At 39.8% G+C, this 19,587-nt stretch overlaps 1 protein-coding gene across 8 annotated transcripts in view; it reads left to right on the top strand.

Annotated features, from left to right (window-relative positions):
• plecb (plectin b) overlaps positions 1-19,587 on the top strand; it is a 151,071-nt gene that overhangs the window by 69,629 nt on the left and 61,855 nt on the right. For 3 of the 8 annotated variants that reach the window (XM_061820436.1, XM_061820434.1, XM_061820435.1), the window contains exon 1: positions 15,649-18,863. The exons of the other annotated variants lie outside the window; for them this stretch is intronic. In XM_061820436.1, the coding sequence (XP_061676420.1) occupies positions 15,749-18,863 (3,115 nt within the window). In that variant the 5' untranslated portion in view covers positions 15,649-15,748. Of the gene's footprint in view, positions 1-15,648; positions 18,864-19,587 lie in introns of those variants that run through there. 8 annotated transcript variants of the gene reach the window in all.

Raw genomic sequence — 19,587 nt, forward strand, 5'->3', positions numbered from 1 at the left:
AAGTTTTCGATTGGACTAAAGTCAGGGGATTGAACTGGACAATCCATTACATTAACTTTGTTGATTTGGAGCCCTGACTTTGCATGTTTACTAGTGTGTTTGGGGTCATTGTTTTTTTGAAACACTCATTTCAAGGGCATGTTTTCTTCAGCATAAGGCAACATGACCTCTTTAAGTATTTTGACATATGCAAACCGATCTGTGATCCCTGGTATGCAATAAATAGTCCCAACACCATAGTCTGAGAAACATGCCCATATCATGATGCTTGCACCACCATGCCTCACAGTCTTCTCTGTGTTCCGTGGTTTGAATTCAGAATTTTAGTCTTAGAAAACTGTCTGTATCTCCTGGCTCCAAAAAGAACAATTCACGTCTTTTTTTTTTTTTTTAATCACAGGGACTTTGCAGGGGATTCTTGTCAATAGATTAGCTTCACACAGATATCTTCTCACTGTCACAGTACTTATAGGTTATGGCAGACTGTCTTTGATCATCCTGGAGCTGATCATTGGTTGAGGCTTTGCGATTCTGGTTATTCTGCGATCTGATTTGATGGTTGTCTTCTGTTGTATCAATCAATCAATCAAAGCCTTTATTGTCATTATATGACCGCGCATACGTGTGCTACTCCACAGTGTGCTTGAACCAATATAAATAAAATAGAATCGAAAACATTAGATCTCCCCAAGAGGCGTTGCGTCAGGAAGGGCATCCGGGATAAAATTTGTGCCAAACAAATATGAGCATTCATCTGATATGACACGCTGTGCCTAATGAGACAAGCTGAAAGAAAGAATCGAAAACATTAGATGTGAGGTAGAGTGACTAAGATATTTACAAACAGGGCACAGTTATTACTAAAAAGAACTAAAAAAAATACATAAAGAAATAGTGTATATTTTAGTCTTAATCCCCATGTCCAGACATTAGTAAGATTATTACCCATTAGTACTCCATTATTGCTCAGTGAAGTAAGACATGCAAACAGAACAGTTGCATAATTTCACATTACCTTCGTGTTTATGTTCAGTGGTCTTGAGTTCAAGGTATTGATGGCTGTATGGAGAAAAGCTATTCAGAGTTTATTTGTCCGTGTTTTATGGGACTTGTAATGCCTACTAGAGGGCAGAAGGTTAAACAGGTAGTGAGGGGGGTGGGGAGAGTCCTCAGCAACGTTAGTAGCTCCACTAGGTGTCCACTAGGAGGGCAGAGAGCAGCCAGTGATCTTCTGGGCCCTGTTGATCACTCTTTGCAGAGCTTTCTTCGCTGCTGTTTTGTACCCAGCATACCACACTGTTGATGATCTCCACGCATGTGTTTTTGGCATTTAAAAAAAAAATTACCATCCATTAATTTTTCATAGTGCTTCACCAATTTTCCTTAATTTGTCACAGAATAAAGGATAAATCTATTCTCCAATATTCAAGAATTTTCAAGAGGTTTGGCCTTTTCAGAGTAGAGCGTTTAGTGTCTTATTTATGGCGAAATTGTTGAAACAGTTTTGTAGTTGGCTTGCTTTTGATGATGTAGGGCAGGTGTATCTATTGAATTCCACCCCCGACTGGAGTCATTCCACAAACGCATCTAGGTGCGGGATGGTTGCCGTTGTGAGTAACAAATAGTATTTGGTTTTCATTATTTGACTTTTTCCTTTTGCTTCTGCTGTTGTACACTTTGATGGTCCAGATCTGACACTGTTGACTTTGTTTCACCCAATATCTTTCCAAAGCTTTCCACTTATTCTACTGGCCTTCAAGTTCTAGTTTTGAGATCTCTAACCTGAAAACATACATACTAACACATTCTTTTGAGTAAGACTCAGTCATAAGCATTAAATTAGCTTGTAAAATCCAGAAGAAAACTTTTCTGATTGATTACCAGAGTGAGTATCCCTTGAAACAATAAACAGCATTTTCCTCATGTTACGTTGACTTTAGACTGACTTCTTGATTAACTCACTCGGGTTTTAGGATTACTTTATAGGCTGCTAGACTTTTTCATTACATCATCAATCATAAGAAATTAAATCCCCCCCAATGACCTACCTACTAAGTTTAACAGATCTTTTTCTTAGAGTGTGACATTCCCCAGAAATGTCATGATGTGATGACTTATCACTGGGTTGGTTACATCACAGCAAGACAAGAAGTCATACACTTAAGAAACTGCACTGTCACTAATGTGTGGAATGTCTGGCATTAGTAAAGCACTGTGGGTGGTGGGTGGCAGCACTCAATGGGGGCATGCCCTCGCACAAAGCAACTGTACATTTGACATTTTGAGACTCTCATCCCCGTTACACAAGAGTCATTCAACTAGTTTGTGCCTTTTAAATTTCACAAATTTGAGAATGTTATGTCCATTCAATGCCCTTCACTCACAAACCTCAACGGCTTTAAAATTGACAAGTGTTACGTGATAGCCAAAAATTGTGATATGAATAATAAACACATTGTCAAGTAATTCAATGACTGTGTCTTGACAGCGTCAGTCAAGGCTGAGCATTATCTTTGTAAGCATCACTCTTGTATTGAATATCACAGAATTATTCAGGTGTACCTGCTGGTGTATGTTTTGCAAATTAGTATACATGATTTTTGGGAAGGTTTGTCACTTTCTATGGGTGCCCTGCAACTGATTGGCAACCAATTCAAGGTATAGTCCGCCTTTTGCCCAAATTTACTGTAGCTGGGATAAGTTCCAGTGCTCCGCAACCCTGAACAGAGCGAATGGGATGAAGAATGAATGAATAGATGGATGGATTTTTTTAAATTTTAACCAAAGAAAGTCACGTTTTCATTAATGCCCAGCAGATGGTGATATTACCCAGCTAAACAGCACTTTATCCATACCAATTTTTATTATAACAAGATTGGCTTTTTTTCTCCTTTTATAAATAATGACTCAAATAGTTGTCATAAAACTAGAGCAACTTGTAATGTCATGCTATCGTGATAATGTGACAAATGAGACATTTCTGCAGATTTCACTTGAGAAAATACATTGTAGTATTATAGATGTGACATCTACACTGTACTTCACTTAGTCCACGTTTGCTCTTTACACAGTTTTAAGTATATGCTATCCTGTATATTTTGCACAATATTTATTTTTCCCCACACAAGTATATTTGACCTAAATACATCTATGTGTTTTTTTTTCAGGTGAGTGGCCTTTCTTCAGTTCTTTGTGACAAGATGTAGTTGTGAACATCTGAAGCTGTCAAGCCCAATAAGTATTCTGACAACCTTTACTCAGACACAGATACATATCATTATTATTACAACAAAGTGGCTAAGGGTCAGCGATGAATGTGCAGTGTATGTGCATAGCTGTACAATTTGATTTGTGAGAACTGGGCTTTGTTTGACCAAGTCATACATCACAAGGGTTGGTGAAAAACCTGCCTTTCCTGGTCAACGTGTTCTTTTGAAGTTCATCTGGAATGTTTTACATCCACCTGTGTGCATCTGAAGTGAGATTCCATCACCCGTGTAGCCAAGCCCCCCTATCATGGAGCAGGTCACTCCATTCATTTATTTGCTATACAAGTCAAGTATGAGAGCTGTCATGGAAAAGAAGACCTGCTGCAGAGTGAAAACTTAATTTAGCTCACTGAATTTCTTGGCATGCTAGTTGACACGTGAGGCAGTTTCATTATTTGAGAAAACGATAACTTACAAAAGAGCATAACATTTGGAATGCGTTTTACTGAGGTTTTCTCTAAACTGTCCGAAAAAAAGCAACTTTGCAAAAACTTGTGTATGTGTTTCATTTTTAAGGAAACACATTTATGCTCTTTACGTTCTCATCAAATATTCAGGCAAAGTTTAATTACAGGGTGATGCTGCAATACTACATTCCTTATAGTCTTTCCACTACCTTTCTATTTGTGTAAGGCTGCAATGTATTGTGATTTATGTGTCAGCTCTGTAGGAAAAGTAATTATATCCAATCTTACTTTGCATCTTGGTTTGCTTTGCACTGCAAGCAAGAGCAAGGTTGTGACACTGTTTTAAATGAGCAAGGTTGTGACACTGTTTTAAATGTACACGAGGTGTGTGTATTTCAGGAAGAAGGTTATTTGTTGCCAAATTCAAGGTGTTCTTAAAATTGTTGTTTACTGTGAAAAAAAAATATTGCAAGCTGTCAAGTTGCTTTCACAATTTACTGAGAAACATGAAGTTTTGTTGCCGTTGATGCAACAACCTCATGAGGACAGACTGGTGTCATTTTTTTGGGGTGTCAAAATTCACTGCGTGTGTTAAGCTTTTGGTCCATTAGTCAAATTTTTTTTTTTTTAAACAGTGAGGGAAGGGAAGTTGCCCATTGTGTGGTCTTTTACTGTCTTTTTATGGCAAGAAGTCTCAGAGGTGTGTGTCACAGTGAACACCGGATATGGAGTCAACCAACTGAACTGATAAGAAATGACTTGGAGTGGGGCCATGGGTGTGTGTTAGTGTGTGTGTGTGTGTGTGTGTGTGTGTGTGTGTGTGTGTGTGTGTGTGTGTGTGTGTGTGTGTGTGCGTGTATAGCTTATCTCTACTCATGGACCATAACATTGGATACACCTGCACAAGACACATAAACTAAACTTCAACAATGGGATACTATATAGGATATTATGTAATATATGTTCATGAATATTGTTGGAAACACCTCTTATTGAAATTGTATTGGATTCTAGTTCTGCTCAAGTGAAAGCAGCAACCACATTAATAAACACATTGTTCAATTAATATTTGAGTCTTTGTCATATTATTTGATCAGTAACAGTGAAGACATGGATCACTTAATTTCTTTTTGAAAATCAATAAATTTTATTGAAAATTGAATTACTGATAATCCATAAAAATGTCATTGCTGCTTCTAAGAAAAAAAAATAAACATTTTGGAAACTCTTTAATGCCAGAATGTCTTGTCGTTTGGTGTCAGAATTGAAGTTCAATGATTTGCAAAACTATTTCTGTAACTAAAAAAAATGACATTTTTAAATATTTAGGATTACCCCATCGGCATGGTTGCCGATGAGATAGAGCAGCATGTTCTCCCTGGGCCTGCATAGGTGTTCACCGGGCACTCCGGTTTCCTCCCACATCCCCAAAACATGCTTTAATTAACTGGCTACTCTAAATTCCCCGTAGGTGTGTTTGTGATTGCAAATGGTTTGTTTCTCTGTGTGTTGCATGTTTCTTTGTTTCTCTACTGTGATCCATGAACTGCATTTCAATAGGCTACCACTATTGCTCTGTCTGTAAGGATTACCTTTATTATGAATGTCTAAAATTTTAACTCATTAATAAAACGCATATAAAACCAATGCAACATGTCTACAACATGTCTCCTGTTATTGATCAGATTATATTGAAATGACCCATCTTCAGTATTTCCGTCATTCAAAACGGAGTACTGTATTACGATATTTTTGATATAGTGAATGTCTAGTTAGACATCTAATGTGTCAGGGAACATGTAGGTGCAGAGGAGAAACCGTAAGTGCATAGGTCAGTGAAACAAAACCTTTTGATGGTTTAATGTTGCATTATTCATTTTTTTTTTTTTTTTAACTGTTTAACCTATTTAGGGCTGCATAGACCCGGACATGCCCGAGATCAGTCACCAGTCAGTCACAGTACACTTCTAATAAATATATATATATATATATATATATATATCTTTCCACGCTACTAGTTGCTTTACCTAAGATAACTAATATGGTGCTTCCACTTAAAAAAATGAATAGTTCTGTCTCATACAGACACTCTAGATTGCATGTCTTACTGTGTTGCATGGGTGTGGTTTCCCTGCTAGTGTCTCATTACAGTGGAAGAACAGGATTTAGGAAGAGAAATGAAACACATTTTGTGGTGTCACAATAGCGTTCTTGTGACTGTCTTGGCATAATAACAGACAATTTTGTCATGGCTATTCATTGAGAATCCTGATGATATGAGTCATTGCATGTAACTAGACTCCGAAGCCACCGAATAATGGGCCTTTTCTTTCCTCAGCCACACAGTAACACACATACATCCCTGCACGCACACAGACACATTCACACAGAAAGTTTCCTTAAATCTTTCATGAAAGTAACAGCCCATCCAATCATTTTTTTTCTCTCTGCTCATGGGAGAGAAAGATTGCAGCCGATTCATTCTCTCCAGATGGAGGCGTTTTATGGGAGTGGGCATGATAAATCACTTCTGTCATTTGTGTATATGCATCTGACTATAGTATGTGTCGACCAGATAGACCCACATAGTGATGAGTTCTAATTTATTACACACCAATCTTCAGTATCCAGATCCGAAAATAACATAAAGCCTCAATGGTTGCAATGCAAATCCTCACTTTGTGCCATGTGGTCAGGAAGGCCAATGTCTGGATACTGTGACAAGTTTTGTTGTGTGATTGTTGGTTACCTATAGCAACTGCATGGCTGCATTCCCCCCAGACCCTAACTGTGCACAGCTCATTTGCGTAACCTTCTGGTTAAGTTGCTACAGCAACCTAAGGCCACACCCAAACGCTGACTCATGCCTGCAAAAATATTTATTTCTCTTGTTTTCTTTTTGTACACAGTTTACATTACTAATCGCATTTATCAGACCACCACCCCGAGGTAAAGGTTATTCATAGCTGCCTAAATTAAGAGCATTGGTATTTACCAAAGTCACTCTGGACGTTTCTGTACTGATTAGATCTCAATATATATATATATATATATATATATATATATATATATATATATATATATTTTTTTTTAACTCAATCAAAGTTCAGTAATATATTCAGTATCCTGGGGCTGCTTTACAGTTGCATTATAATTGTGGCACAAACAGTCTTTCCTTGAAAATTAAAAGGCGAAGCTCTCTATTTACTGGTCGATCTACATTCCTACCCTCACCAACGGTCACGAGCTGTGGGTAATGACCGAAAAAACAAGATCCCGAACACAAGCGGCCGAAATAAGGTCTTCTGCAGGGTGTCCGGGATCTCCCTTAGAGATAGGGTGAGAACCTCGATCATCGGAGTAGAGCCACTGCTTTTGAGAGGACCCAGATGAGGTGGCTGGGGCATCTGATTCGGATGTCTCCCGGGCGCCTCCCTGGTGAGGTGTTCACTGGACGTCCCACCAGAAAGAGACCGCGGGGATGACCCAGGACACGCTGGGGAGACGATGTCTCTCGGTTGGCCAAAGAACGCCTCAGGATCCCTCTGGAAGAGCTGGAAGAAGTGCCTGAGGAAAGAGAAGTCTGGGCATACTTGCTAAAGCTGCTGCCTACACGACCCAACCTCAGATAAGCAGTAGAAGATGGATGGATTAACAATATCCCATGTTTTTAAACATCTGTTGTTAATATTTGGGATATTTTTCTCACAAGACATTCAACGTTTCCTTTAACCATTATGGCTGAAGGTAGTCGTATGTGGGACATGTGCCTTTGGTATCCAGGGCAGCAGGGAGAATGTGTCCGAGCTGGTGAGGCCTCAAATTTATGGTGTAGATGTTCCTCTGCTTTTTTGAGACAAACATGAAAAGATTCCTTTGTTCTTTTCTCACTAATACCCTCCCTTGTTGGCCTCCACTCTGATTCCTTCTCTCTTTTGGACCCAAACTGGTTGTGTCATGTTGGTGCTGAGCATGCACTTAGTCTCACAGTGTAGAAATGACATGATAATGATGCTGTAAAAGCAATCTATATTTTGATCTGTGGGGTTTATCAGAACCATGGACAAAGGAGATGCACTTGGTGACAGATTCTGGCTCAGTCCCAGAAAAGGTAAGTCATATGTTATTTAAAAAACTAAAATAAAAAAGTAAATCTATAGTTGGACCGATGCTAAATGATTATGCAATGCAAATGAGTTGCCTCATTGTTGTGTGATGAATAAGTGAATAAGTGAGATGATACTTGTATGCTTGGTGATTCTTGGCTGCTGTTCGGGTTGGGACTGGTTGCAATTTTCATCTTTTTTGTCACTCTTGGAACATGTTTGCTGCAGTTTTTCATGCTCTGAATTGAGGAAAGATCGAGAACTTATACTGTGGATCCTGCCAAAAGTTGTACTTTACAACAAAACAAGGCTAATTAAAGTGTTACTTTATGCAAAGTGTGCTAACAGGAAAATCGTAAATGTGGTCTAATTGTGAAGAGTTGCAGGGCGAGTTGTTGAGCATCATTATTTGAATACATTTTTCCACAGTTGATGGTTTTGTTATCATGCCAAATATGCTTCATTATGAATCCTTGCTTGGCCGCTTCAGAAAGAGCTAGGAGGATTTAGTCCTTTTGGGTGTCTCTGCTTATTTTGGTGACTGTAGGCATGAATCTGTGACCTCAACTATTTCCACTCTGGAAAAGGTAGCCACTGTGTTCTTGTGCTCTCGTTTTTTTCCTGTCCAGTACTTTAGGGATTTTCCATCTGCATTTATGAGTGAATTTGTGAAACAAAAGCAAGGAAACCATTTTTTTTCCCACTGCTCATACAAAAAGCTCATCGATGGTGACGCTCGCATAATTTTTATTGCTTGGTTCATTTCTCAAAATTTTTTACAGAACCCCAGGCGATATGTTATTCAGACAAATTTCCTTCATAATTACTTCTCATAAGCAACACAGATTACATGGCGTGAGAATGTTTAAGATGGGGATGGCGGGTCAATTCCAAAAATGTTTAAATATGTTTTACGACACAGCATTTTCATTTGCCAATGCCACACAACTCTAACCGTAATGTTGTTTCTTGCCTCTATTGTGTGGTAACCATCTCAAGATGATCCAGAGAAAGGATCAGATCACTATTGAGAGCTGTCAGCTGGAGATGACCATCTGATCAACTGTGAAATACATTAAAGTCCCTGTAAAGTCAATTCAGAGATTTGTTTCTAAATAAAATACAGGAAACTCGTTTGATGTGTCGAGCATCCAAGACACAAAAATGATCAAGTACACAATAAGCATGAATAATCTGCTAACACTGGTGCAGAACATTGGTTACTAACCTATGTGCACAAGGGTCAAATTAAGCAATCTCGCATCAAAGTTTACAGGTCAAAATTTGTATTTTATACATTAAGAAACATATGGAAAAGCAAAACCTCAAGTCACGTTTATTGCAAAAATATGATAACCTATTACCGATCTGATCACAAGATGAAGAAATTAGTCTATTTAAATGAACTTTTCATCCATTCATCCACTTTTTTAGCCCCTTATCCTCATGAGGGTCGTGTGAGTGCTGAAGGCTATCCCAGCTGTCAATGTGTAAGAGGCAGGGTACTCCCTGAACTGGTTGCCAGCCAATCGCAGGGCACATCGAGACAAACAGCCGCACTTGCAATCACACCTAGGGGCAGTTTAGGGTGTCCAATTAACATTGCATGTTTTTGGGATGTGGGAGGAAGCCGGAGTGGCCGGAGAAAACCCACTCATGGGGAGAACATGCAAACTCCACACAGGCGGGTCTGGGATTGAACAGGGGACCTCAGAACTGAGGCCAACACTTTCCTGCTGAGCCACCATGCCGCCCAAAAATATGTATTTACAATAAATAATATATCTTTATTCATCTATTTATGCCAGTGAGGCATATTGACGGATAGAAAAAGTGAATGGTCTTCTATTTGATGGCAGTCAGTACATACAGCAATTAATGTATCTACTTTTTGTGACATTTTTGTTTGTTGGTGTGTCGTGTTATTTTTCTCTTTTAAAGTATGTGCCTTGAATCCAAAAAGACCATAATTCGCTGCTTTGGTCAGATCATGTGTTTCATAGAACATCAACACGTTTACACATAACTATGAGCAGGAGCACTAGCTTGCGAGGATATGTAATGTTTTGTCACTTACTTGCAAAACGTATCGTATTAAAAGTATGTCTTAAAAGTATGTGGACATACCTAAAGCAAGCCTTAGAGGAACTTCCCTTCCTGTCCTGAGCACTGGTGACCACCAACACACATTTTTCTGCGATACACTCATGTTGTTGTTGCAACAGTAACAAGTGTCACATTTGCATTAACAAAATAGAGTGAACGATCGTAAAAAAATGGGATGCGGTGGTATTTGGGTATTGAATGCAAGATTTTATTGCAGTAGTCTGACACAGTACAACCGTGAAAGATCAACTTTGCCTTGTAGTCTAATCTCCTCATACCGTGTTGTCTCTCAGCCTTCTTGTCTCCACATTTTTTTTAAATAACTTTGGCCATCAGGTATTTACAGTTCTACGTTAAAAGACATCCGAGAACGCTAAAAAAAAAAAAAATATATATATATATATATATATATCACTTGTATTGAAATACACCGGGTATGATGGCAACGCAGAGTAAATGACTTCAAAGCTGATCAATAACGTCATTGATTGGCTCAGCGAATTATGACAATAAAGCCGATCGGCCGATCATCATAAAATGCTCATGATCGGTGGATACCAATCTCACCGATCAAGTCATTCTAAAGTCTAATTTCAGGCTTTACATTTGTGATGAGTTTTACCAACCAAAAACATGCGAGATCCGCTATCCTTTCAGTCAATCATATTTGCATCTCAGGGGGTAATTACTCTAATCACTAACTCCGCACAGACCAGACAAAGACAAGAAAGGAGAGAGAGAGTGTGCATATAAGTTGGGTTAAAGACTGAGGAAGCTCAGAAAAGGACCGACAAATGAAGGTCAAATTTGGAACAAATCGGGCTTAAAGTGGAACAGGCAGAATCATTTTTGTTTGTACTTTTCAGTGGGAAGTTCCCACTTAGAGTTCTTATTAAAAGTGCATATAATATGCAAAAAGAAAATATGAACTAAGACAGAGGTTGTTAACAACCTCTAAAAAGGTTCAGGCGGCATGGCGGCGAAGCTGTAACGCGTTGGCCTCACAGTTCTGAGGACCCGGGTTCAATTCTGGCCCTGCCTGTGTGGAGTTTTCATGTTCTCCCCAAGCCTGCATGGGCTTTCCTCAGGCACTCCAGTTCCCTCTCACATCCCTAAAACATGCATTCATTGGAGACTCTAAACTTGCCCCTATGTGTGATTCTGAGTGCAACTGTCTGTTTCCATGTCCCCTGCGATTGGCTGGTAACCATTCCTCAGTGTACCCTCCCTCCTGCCCGATGACAGCTGGGATTGGCTCCAGCACTCCCACGGCCCTTGTGAGGATATGCGGCTAAGAAAATGGATGGATGGATGGATAAAAATGTTCAGTTAAGGTTTGTTGAATTAAAATATGTAAAACTCCCTGTAAAAAGCAGACTTAATTTTTGTCAAATTCACCACTTTATTTGAACGTGTATAACTTTCTCCTTTTATTTACTTACTCTGATTGTGAAATGCAGGCCTACTTTTATTTGTAAATCAGAAAAGAGTTGTGCTCATATGTTTGATTACCAGGGTATAATTTGTAAAGTGTACAATTCTTAATTATGCCCAAACATTATACCAGTAGCATTAAAATATCAACGATACTATCATTTATCTTGAAGTTTTGGGGAAAATTTATTCTAAAAATATTGCTATCTTGGCGGCCCTGAGGCATAAAATATATGGAGAGACGGCAAGAGCAATGGATACAAACATATTGTACAAACAATATAGAAGATTAAAGGGTAACTACTGTAATAAAAATCTGCAATATAGCAGAACCGTAAAGCAAGACCCGCAAAGTAGCAGAAGATTACTTTGTATTCCATCCCAAAAAACATACCTTGTTGGCCAATTGAAAACTCTAAATTTTTTGTGGAATCCAGTCGAAAACCATTACACTAGTTCAGTCTACTTGAGATAAAACATGGATGATCTTCTCCTGGTTGCTTGACCCATGCATGCCTTCACTCTGGATATGTTCTTCAGATGTTGAAAGTCAGGTTGGAATCAATCAGTGCACCAAGGTATCGGACTTGATCTCTGTTTTTAAAGACTGGGTTTCCAGCAATCCTCTTTTCTTTATTTTCAAAAAACAATTGTCACCGTTTTGTTGTGGTTTAGCTGTTCAACATTCTCTAAGTTTAGAAGGTTCTAAGGGTGGAGGTGTTGGGGAATCTAACATGCCTTAGCTCTGTCAGGGGGCACAGCTGTCCCTTCTTCAGGGGTCAAACTCCTAACTATAACTTGTCAAGTGACAAGCTGGTCTAATAAAAATAGGCTTATCATCCAAAGAAAAAAGGTAACCATCACGTTGTCATCAGTCATTTGTCACAGTGGCAAAAGCACAAGTCATTTCTCGAACCCCAACCAATCCATTGTCTGCCTTTTAATGAAGTTGAAAGTTGTTTAACCTCCTCGTCAGCTGAGTAAAGGAGTTTTTGCATGTTTTATCCAACATGTAACGTTAACAATTAATCCTGTTTGAATTGTTTGTCAAGGTTCGGTTTCACTGTATCTTATTTTCATGAATTTGAAAAGGTTTTACTTTTCTTTGCTGACCTTAATTTGCACTGATATCAAAATGGAGGCTACGTATGTTGCACAAATAGATTGCAGTGGGCCAGTCGCCAGCTATTATTTTGTCCTGACAAGTCTATTCCAAGACTTGTGAATGTCTTAAACATTCTCAAGTGGACCCTTAAGCAGTAATCTTCGTGTTATTAACATTCATCTGCATGTGGCATACTGTATATAGTAGCGTACATTTCATATTTGCATGGTTTCAGACTTCTAAAATACTAAGCTTTACTGAATTGGCTACTTTGTGAACTCCAATACTTGTGCTAAAAGCTGCGGAGTCCATCCATCCATCCATTCATCCATTTTCTGAGGCACTTATCCTCACTTGGGTCGCAGGAGGGCTGGAGACTATCCCAGCTCTCATCTGACAGGAGGGGGGGTACACCCTGAACTGGTAGCCAGCCATTGACAGGGCACCTGAGGCAGACAACAGTTATACTCACAATCACACCTAGGGGCAATTTAGAGTGTCCAATTGATGCATGTTTTTTGATGTTGGAAGAAACTGCAGTACCCAGAGAAAACCCATACAGGCACGGGGAGAGCATGGAAACTCCATACGGGGGGGGTGGATTTGAAGCGGGTTCCTCAGAATTGTAAACCAACACTCAACAGCTGCTCCACTGTGCCGCCCGGCACAGAGTCTCATAATGCAAATGTCCTCACATTACATACTGCAGCTATTGGTATTAATTGTATTTTACAAATGGCATTTAAAGTGTGAATATTTGCATGTATTTTCCTCAGTTTGAATGCATTTAGTACATCCATGTAGTAGATTTGCATAACTACAAACATTGTTTTTAAATTGTTCAGTTAGCCTTTGAAAAAGAAAAATGACTTTTGCCAACATTGCCTTGGCCTCAAGGTATTCCGAGGAATTACACAACATGTACAAGGTACCTGAGAATCCCTTTGTCTGTCTACTCCTTCCATCTTAGGAAAGAATCATTAACTCAACAATCGTGAGGAACATTTTGAAACATATTTACCAAAGATAGGGTACATACCGGCAGCTCCTTCCCTGCTGAATATGGAGTGGATTGTAGTGTTGTGCTCTAGTAAAGTAATTTTAAATGGAAGGCTGATACAGATTTTTAAGCAATCTTCAGGTCTCAACCAACAAAACCACCGGTGGGCATTGCCGTCGACCACGACATAAACATGGTTCAGGTTGCACAGAATCACGTACCTGCAAACGTTATTTCATTGTTTGTTTTTTTGTGTCAGACATTTATTCAGATTAATATTTGTGAAGTCAGTCACTGAAGTTGAATCTCAGGCAGGGTCTGCTGCCTCACCATCTCTGTTGTAGTTCCTCTCAAAAGTGATTGGTGGTATTGACGTCACAACCAGCTCATCCAACCATGACTCACTGGAATGGACTGGACTGGCTTTGTGTACTGATATTCTTGAACACACACAAAAAAAAAAACAATCTTGTTTAAGAGTTGTCCACTCTAATTCTATAGCACTTTTGTCAACAGTACATACAATACAGTATTTCATGCCCAGTTGTATTCAAACACATCCCCTGTGACAATAAGCATTGAAAATTGAAAATTTGACAATATGTTACCAGCAAGTGTCCGGTTCTACTCTTAGAAATGGTCTGGGGGCTAAATGACAGTGTTGTTGTCCAACTGTCTTACACCATCAATTTATAAAACAGTAGCTCCACTGCTGCACCTAAAGAGGATATGTGACTCCCTCACAACTGACTGATTTGACTGTTACCATGGTAAATGTAATAAAAAAGAAGAAGAAAAAAAGTTTTCCACTCGTTTTGGATGTGTAACAATGTGTGCGGTTTCAAACACCCGGGAGGAATGTATCTTTTCATAGCTGCCCACTAGAATTGCGCAACTGTGTTTCACGCAGCCATCTACTCTGTAGTATGTTCTTTTCTAGAGTTCATGTTGCTACTACAATACTGTAGGTTGAATGTATTCTTCCTTTACTTTTAACTAGACTGTTCATGAGAGATCACTCATATGTCAGAGAGAGACGAACGGGAGACAGATGCACTTAAGGGAGAAGTGATCTAAGTGTAGAAATGTGATATCATGTCTCTCTGCTGTAAAGGTTGGGTGTAATGCAAAGTTCTTTTTATAGTTATGCAAGAGTTATCCGCTTATTTGAAGTATGATGTTCTAATGTTAGCCAGCAACAAACCTTTAAGATACATTGCCTTGTATCATTTGAATGAACTGGGAACGTGGCCTGCACGTCTTCTATAAAATATACTACGGATAAATATTAAAAACATCTTTCATTAGCAAGAACAAAAATTCCAGATTTGAAATATAAACAGTTCTCACAGTTTGATCCTTTAGCATATTGTAAATGGGTTTGTAAATTCAATGGTATATAGTTCACTTTTTTCAGGAATATGAAACCTACAACTTCAATGTAGAATGATATCTGATCTTGAAATGTGTAAAACGAGATCGGTGGCTCTTGATAACGTACATGCATGAATAACGAGTGTCTCCAGGCTAGAATGGATGTGTGCCAATTGGTCTTCTTGCTTTCTTGACGTGTACTGTATCTGAGTTTAGAAAAGCCCATGTACTGAGCTGGTGTGTGTGACACACTAAAGGGCGTGTTTCAGCTAGTCATGGTGTTAGTTTAAAGGTGTGTGTGTACGCATACATGAGTGTGTGTGTGTGTGTGCGTGTGGAGATTACAGGAGGTGTGTACTTTAGTGTGTAAGTAGGCGTTTCTGTTGAAGTCACAGAGCCACAGTACGTGTGCTCTGACACACTTCATTGGTGTGTTTGCTTCATTCATTTGACTTTGCTCTTTCTCGCCGTTAATCAGTTTATTACTAATGCGTTTCTTCATTTCCTCATTGCTGCTGTTATATTTGCTTGACTGAGAACTTTTTTCCGTGCGAGTATTTTTTTCCATAAGGAATTGAGAGGGAAGGTAGGAGGAGCCCGACGAAGTGTGCTTCATCTCTCTCACCCACACGCTCACATGCGCTCTCTCTCTTCCATTCTATCATTGCCATCCCAGTAGAAGGAAGCAACACTTTATGGACAAACTGAATTTAGTATGAATGACATTTGAATGGATTACTCTTTTTCTTCACAAAATCTGAAGGATCAACGGGAAAAACGTGTGAGCAAGTAAGGGGACATATAAGAAGAACTTTTTTTCTCTTTCATGTATATCTAATTTAATTGAAGCACGTGTTTTGCAAGTGGTTTTTTTTTCTACCCAGTAAGACTTGTGATCTTTTGAGTCCTGTTTTTTTCTTGTTGAGATAGTGTGGCTGTAAAGCAAAATGGTTGCAGGCATGCTTATGCCCCTGCGGGATCTGAGGGCAATCTATGAAGTTCTCTTTCGAGATGGTGTCATGGTGGCCAAAAAGGACAAAAGACCTCAGACCAAGCATCCTGAGGTACAAGGAGTGTGTAACCTACAAGTCATCCGTGCAATGGGATCACTTAAGTCCAGAGGCTTTGTGAAGGAAACATTTGCCTGGAGACATTTCTACTGGTACCTTACCAATGAAGGTATTGTTTACCTGCGTGACTACCTCCGCCTGCCCCTTGAGATTGTTCCAGCTTCCTTACAGAGGTTTAAGAAACCAGCCACCACTCTAGCCACGGCTCGACGAGCTGTAATGGTCCAATCTGTTGAAGGTCCTACATCTTACGTGCCCAAACCAGGGCGTGGGGGTGAAGCGGAAAGCCAAGAAGCAGTGGCAGAGCGTCAAAGCTACCGCCATCGGATGATGGGTCCTAGAGAAAAAGAAAGCTATTCTAACAGGACCCCCAGATTCAGGGGCCGTCCACTCTCTGCAGAACCTGTTGGGTCAACAGAAATGGGCTACCAGTCTCAATCATTGTTTACAAAGGGGAGCAGCTTTCGAGGTGAATCAGTGTCAATGGACCACTCATATCAGGAGCCTGATGTGAGCAATGAAAAGGCAACATCTCAGGAGATAGAAGTTCAAAAGGAGACACAATTAAGTGTGTCTTCTACTTTAAAAACTCATTTGATAAATGATGTGTCAAAGCCGTCTCTAAAAACAGGATCCTCCAAAAAAGCCCCAGTGCTTACCATAGCCCCTGTTGTTGAGAAAAGAGATGCTACGTATCAAGGAATCAAACGTGAACCTTCTCGTCGTACTGCAAGCACAGACAAGAGAAACATTGAAGTTGCAGAGGCTTGTAACACACTTATCAGCACGTCATCTAGCTCAGCATCTCCTGAAACAGAGATTTCTGACCAAGGAACTAGCAATCTCATTACAGAAACTGTCACAGCCACTCATGCCATAAACAAACCCACCAAGAATAATGTCAAGGAAAAGATGAAGGTGAACATTAATGGGGAACTTGCCACAACTGAAATGCCAGCTGATAAAGTAAAGAATAAAATACCTAAAGCAGCTTCTCAGGAAATATCTAAACTTCTGACCAACACTGATAGTTCTGTTATGAAACCTGACATGAAAGATGCAGTGGGAGAACAGGTTAAAGGAGTCATGACAAAAAAGGAATCAGTTAAACATACTGGTTTGAAGAGTCAAGTTGAATCTACACATAAAATCAGTAAAAAAATGGCTAAAATAACATCAAAAGAATCCATCATTCAGGAGACAACCAAATCTCAACCAGTGATGTCTGCAAAAACTGAAGAAATCCCTCCAATTAAGGAAACTCAGAACGTCATTTTCTCAGTTACCCCAGCGACTCACGCAGCAATTGAGAAAAAGGAAGAAATGCGCAAGAATCCACCACAGGAGTCCCCACTAATTGAAGTTGGTACAACCACTGTTTCAACAATGATGGTTGCTACTGAAAAGGCAAAGTCATACAAAGCTGAGCCAAAGCAGAAGAAAACTGATGTGAATAAAAGTCATGGTGTCAAGAAAGATGACACATTACCTGAACAGGCTCTTAAAACTCCATCACCTGTCTCTATGTCGGTGGAAAAGGACACTTCTCCTGAGCTTAGTCAAACCTCTGTGCCCACTGAACTAGATATTGAAAACAAACAAGTGGTTGAGGGAAGCTCAAAATCCAAGCGAAAGAAAAAGAAATCTCAGGCAGAGAAAGTCAAGAGGAGTGAGGGGAAACCTGAGACACAAAAAGAAGATGAAAATATAAAGGAAAAGGCCCAAGACCATGGCCATACTCTTGAAACAAGCACAATGCCTGAGGGACCATCTTCTGCACAAACAAATATGACTGACAAAAAATTAAATCATGATTGGGAACAAGTAATTGATGTCTCAAAACAAATGGCAATGACAGCAGTGAGGAAAACGTCTAGAAAAACAAAAGTTATTTCTGAAGAGTCACCTTCGCCATTTGACCAGAATGCTGCAGTGCCCCCAGTGCCTCATCCAGTAGTTGCACAAATTAAATCTATTGTATCTCACAAGGACTCAGTGAAATGTGAAAAAATGACATCTGCTAAATTGGAAACAGTGACAAAACCAGTACAAGATCTTGACCATTCTGACAAAAAACAATCACAACTTTTGAAAACCGGTCAAGGTAAAGACCAGTCTGAGACTGCAGTGTCTTCGACCATAAACATGAACCTGGAAGAAGAAGCAGAGCTATCCACTGAAATGACACTTTTGCCTGGAGTCACAGTTTTTGTGACCTCTGACCTGAAAAAACAAAGTGTTTCTCCAAAAACGACTCCTGAAAAAATGTGCACTGAGGAAACTCGACAGGCAGCAGATGTGCTCTCTCGGGCCCCAGCAGACAAAGGGGAGGTGGAGCCAGTACAGATCTCTGCTAAAAAAATCAAGCAGGAGGTTTCGAAAGCAAAAACATCCTCCACTCTTAGGGAAGCACCCAAAGCCAGAGAATTCGAGTCAGCAGAGCGAGTGGTAACAGCAGAGGCAGCTGTAGCTCAGACACAGGCCAACCCCCTTGTCAAGCTAGAGGAGCCTCCCATAGTTGCACAACATTCAGCCACTCCGGCAGTAGAGCGCGGCATAGCAAATAAGCTCTCTGTGTCTAAACCCTTAAAGCAAGAGGCAGAGAAGAAGAGGGACTTGGAGGAGGACACACCCTCTGCCACTGCAACACTTGCAAGTGCTAAGCTTCACCTGGAGGACTCCTCTTTTTCTGCAAGCCCAGAAACAGACGAAGGCAACATGAAGAGGAAAATTGTAGTGGTTGAAGAGATAGTTGAAGTGAAGCAGCTTGTTAGTCCTCAGGCAACTGGGGAGCAAACAAGTCCACAACCTGTGCAGCCTGAGGTAGAAGAAGAGGAGGAGTTGGACTTGGATGTTTTGGAAGAGATTGCCATAGAGAGGGCACTTCTATCAGGGGCGCCGGGTGTCAGGGTGCATGGAGCCTCACCCGAGGCAGACTGGGACCACTCACTGGAGGAGCCAGAGGAGAAGACATGGCCTAACTTCATTGAAGGTTAGTCTATCATTCACTCTACTTCCTGTATCATTCTCCCATGATATTTTGTCTTGCACAATGATTTGAAGTGGACTTTAAGCAACACTTTGTGCCAATGATTACTCTGAGAACATAGACACTGACAATGAATTGTGTTATTTTTTCAATTAATTTGGAATTGGGTTTTACAAGAAATTAAAGCACGGAATATTACAAAACACAACCTCTTTCATGTAAGGCCATTTAAGTGCCTCTTTTTATTAATAGATGGTGGGAATAATCCATTAACGTATGCATGTGGTTTAACTATCTGTGCTGTTATTGACAAATTGTCGGCAAGGCTGTTAGAACATAGCAGGAGTATTTTCTAGCCACTGTCAGCTATCACACTGAAGTGATTTACTTCCAGACATTATTAAAGCTACAAATTTTGGGGGTATCAAAAAATAAGATCGTATGTAAAGGATCTTATAATGTTCCTATGCACCTCAGGTGATTACCCTAACAAATTAAATTAATATCTACAGTTTAGGAGGGAAATTCTGATTCTGCAGAAAAATACTGTACCTTCATCTGCAAGTGATTAATGTGAAAGTCATTATCTCTTAGGTCACATGTTTGCCTAATGAAATTATACAAGCCTGAGGTCACTCCAGCAAGGTGGAGCTGTTTGTTGAGATTTGGCGTTGCTGGGTCTCTGGAGAGATACTTGTGATCCATGGACAGATTGAAGTAAAGGAGG

The sequence above is a fragment of the Syngnathoides biaculeatus genome, chromosome 5 (assembly GCF_019802595.1).
Source record: "Syngnathoides biaculeatus isolate LvHL_M chromosome 5, ASM1980259v1, whole genome shotgun sequence".
Taxonomy (NCBI): Eukaryota; Metazoa; Chordata; class Actinopteri; order Syngnathiformes; family Syngnathidae; genus Syngnathoides; species Syngnathoides biaculeatus.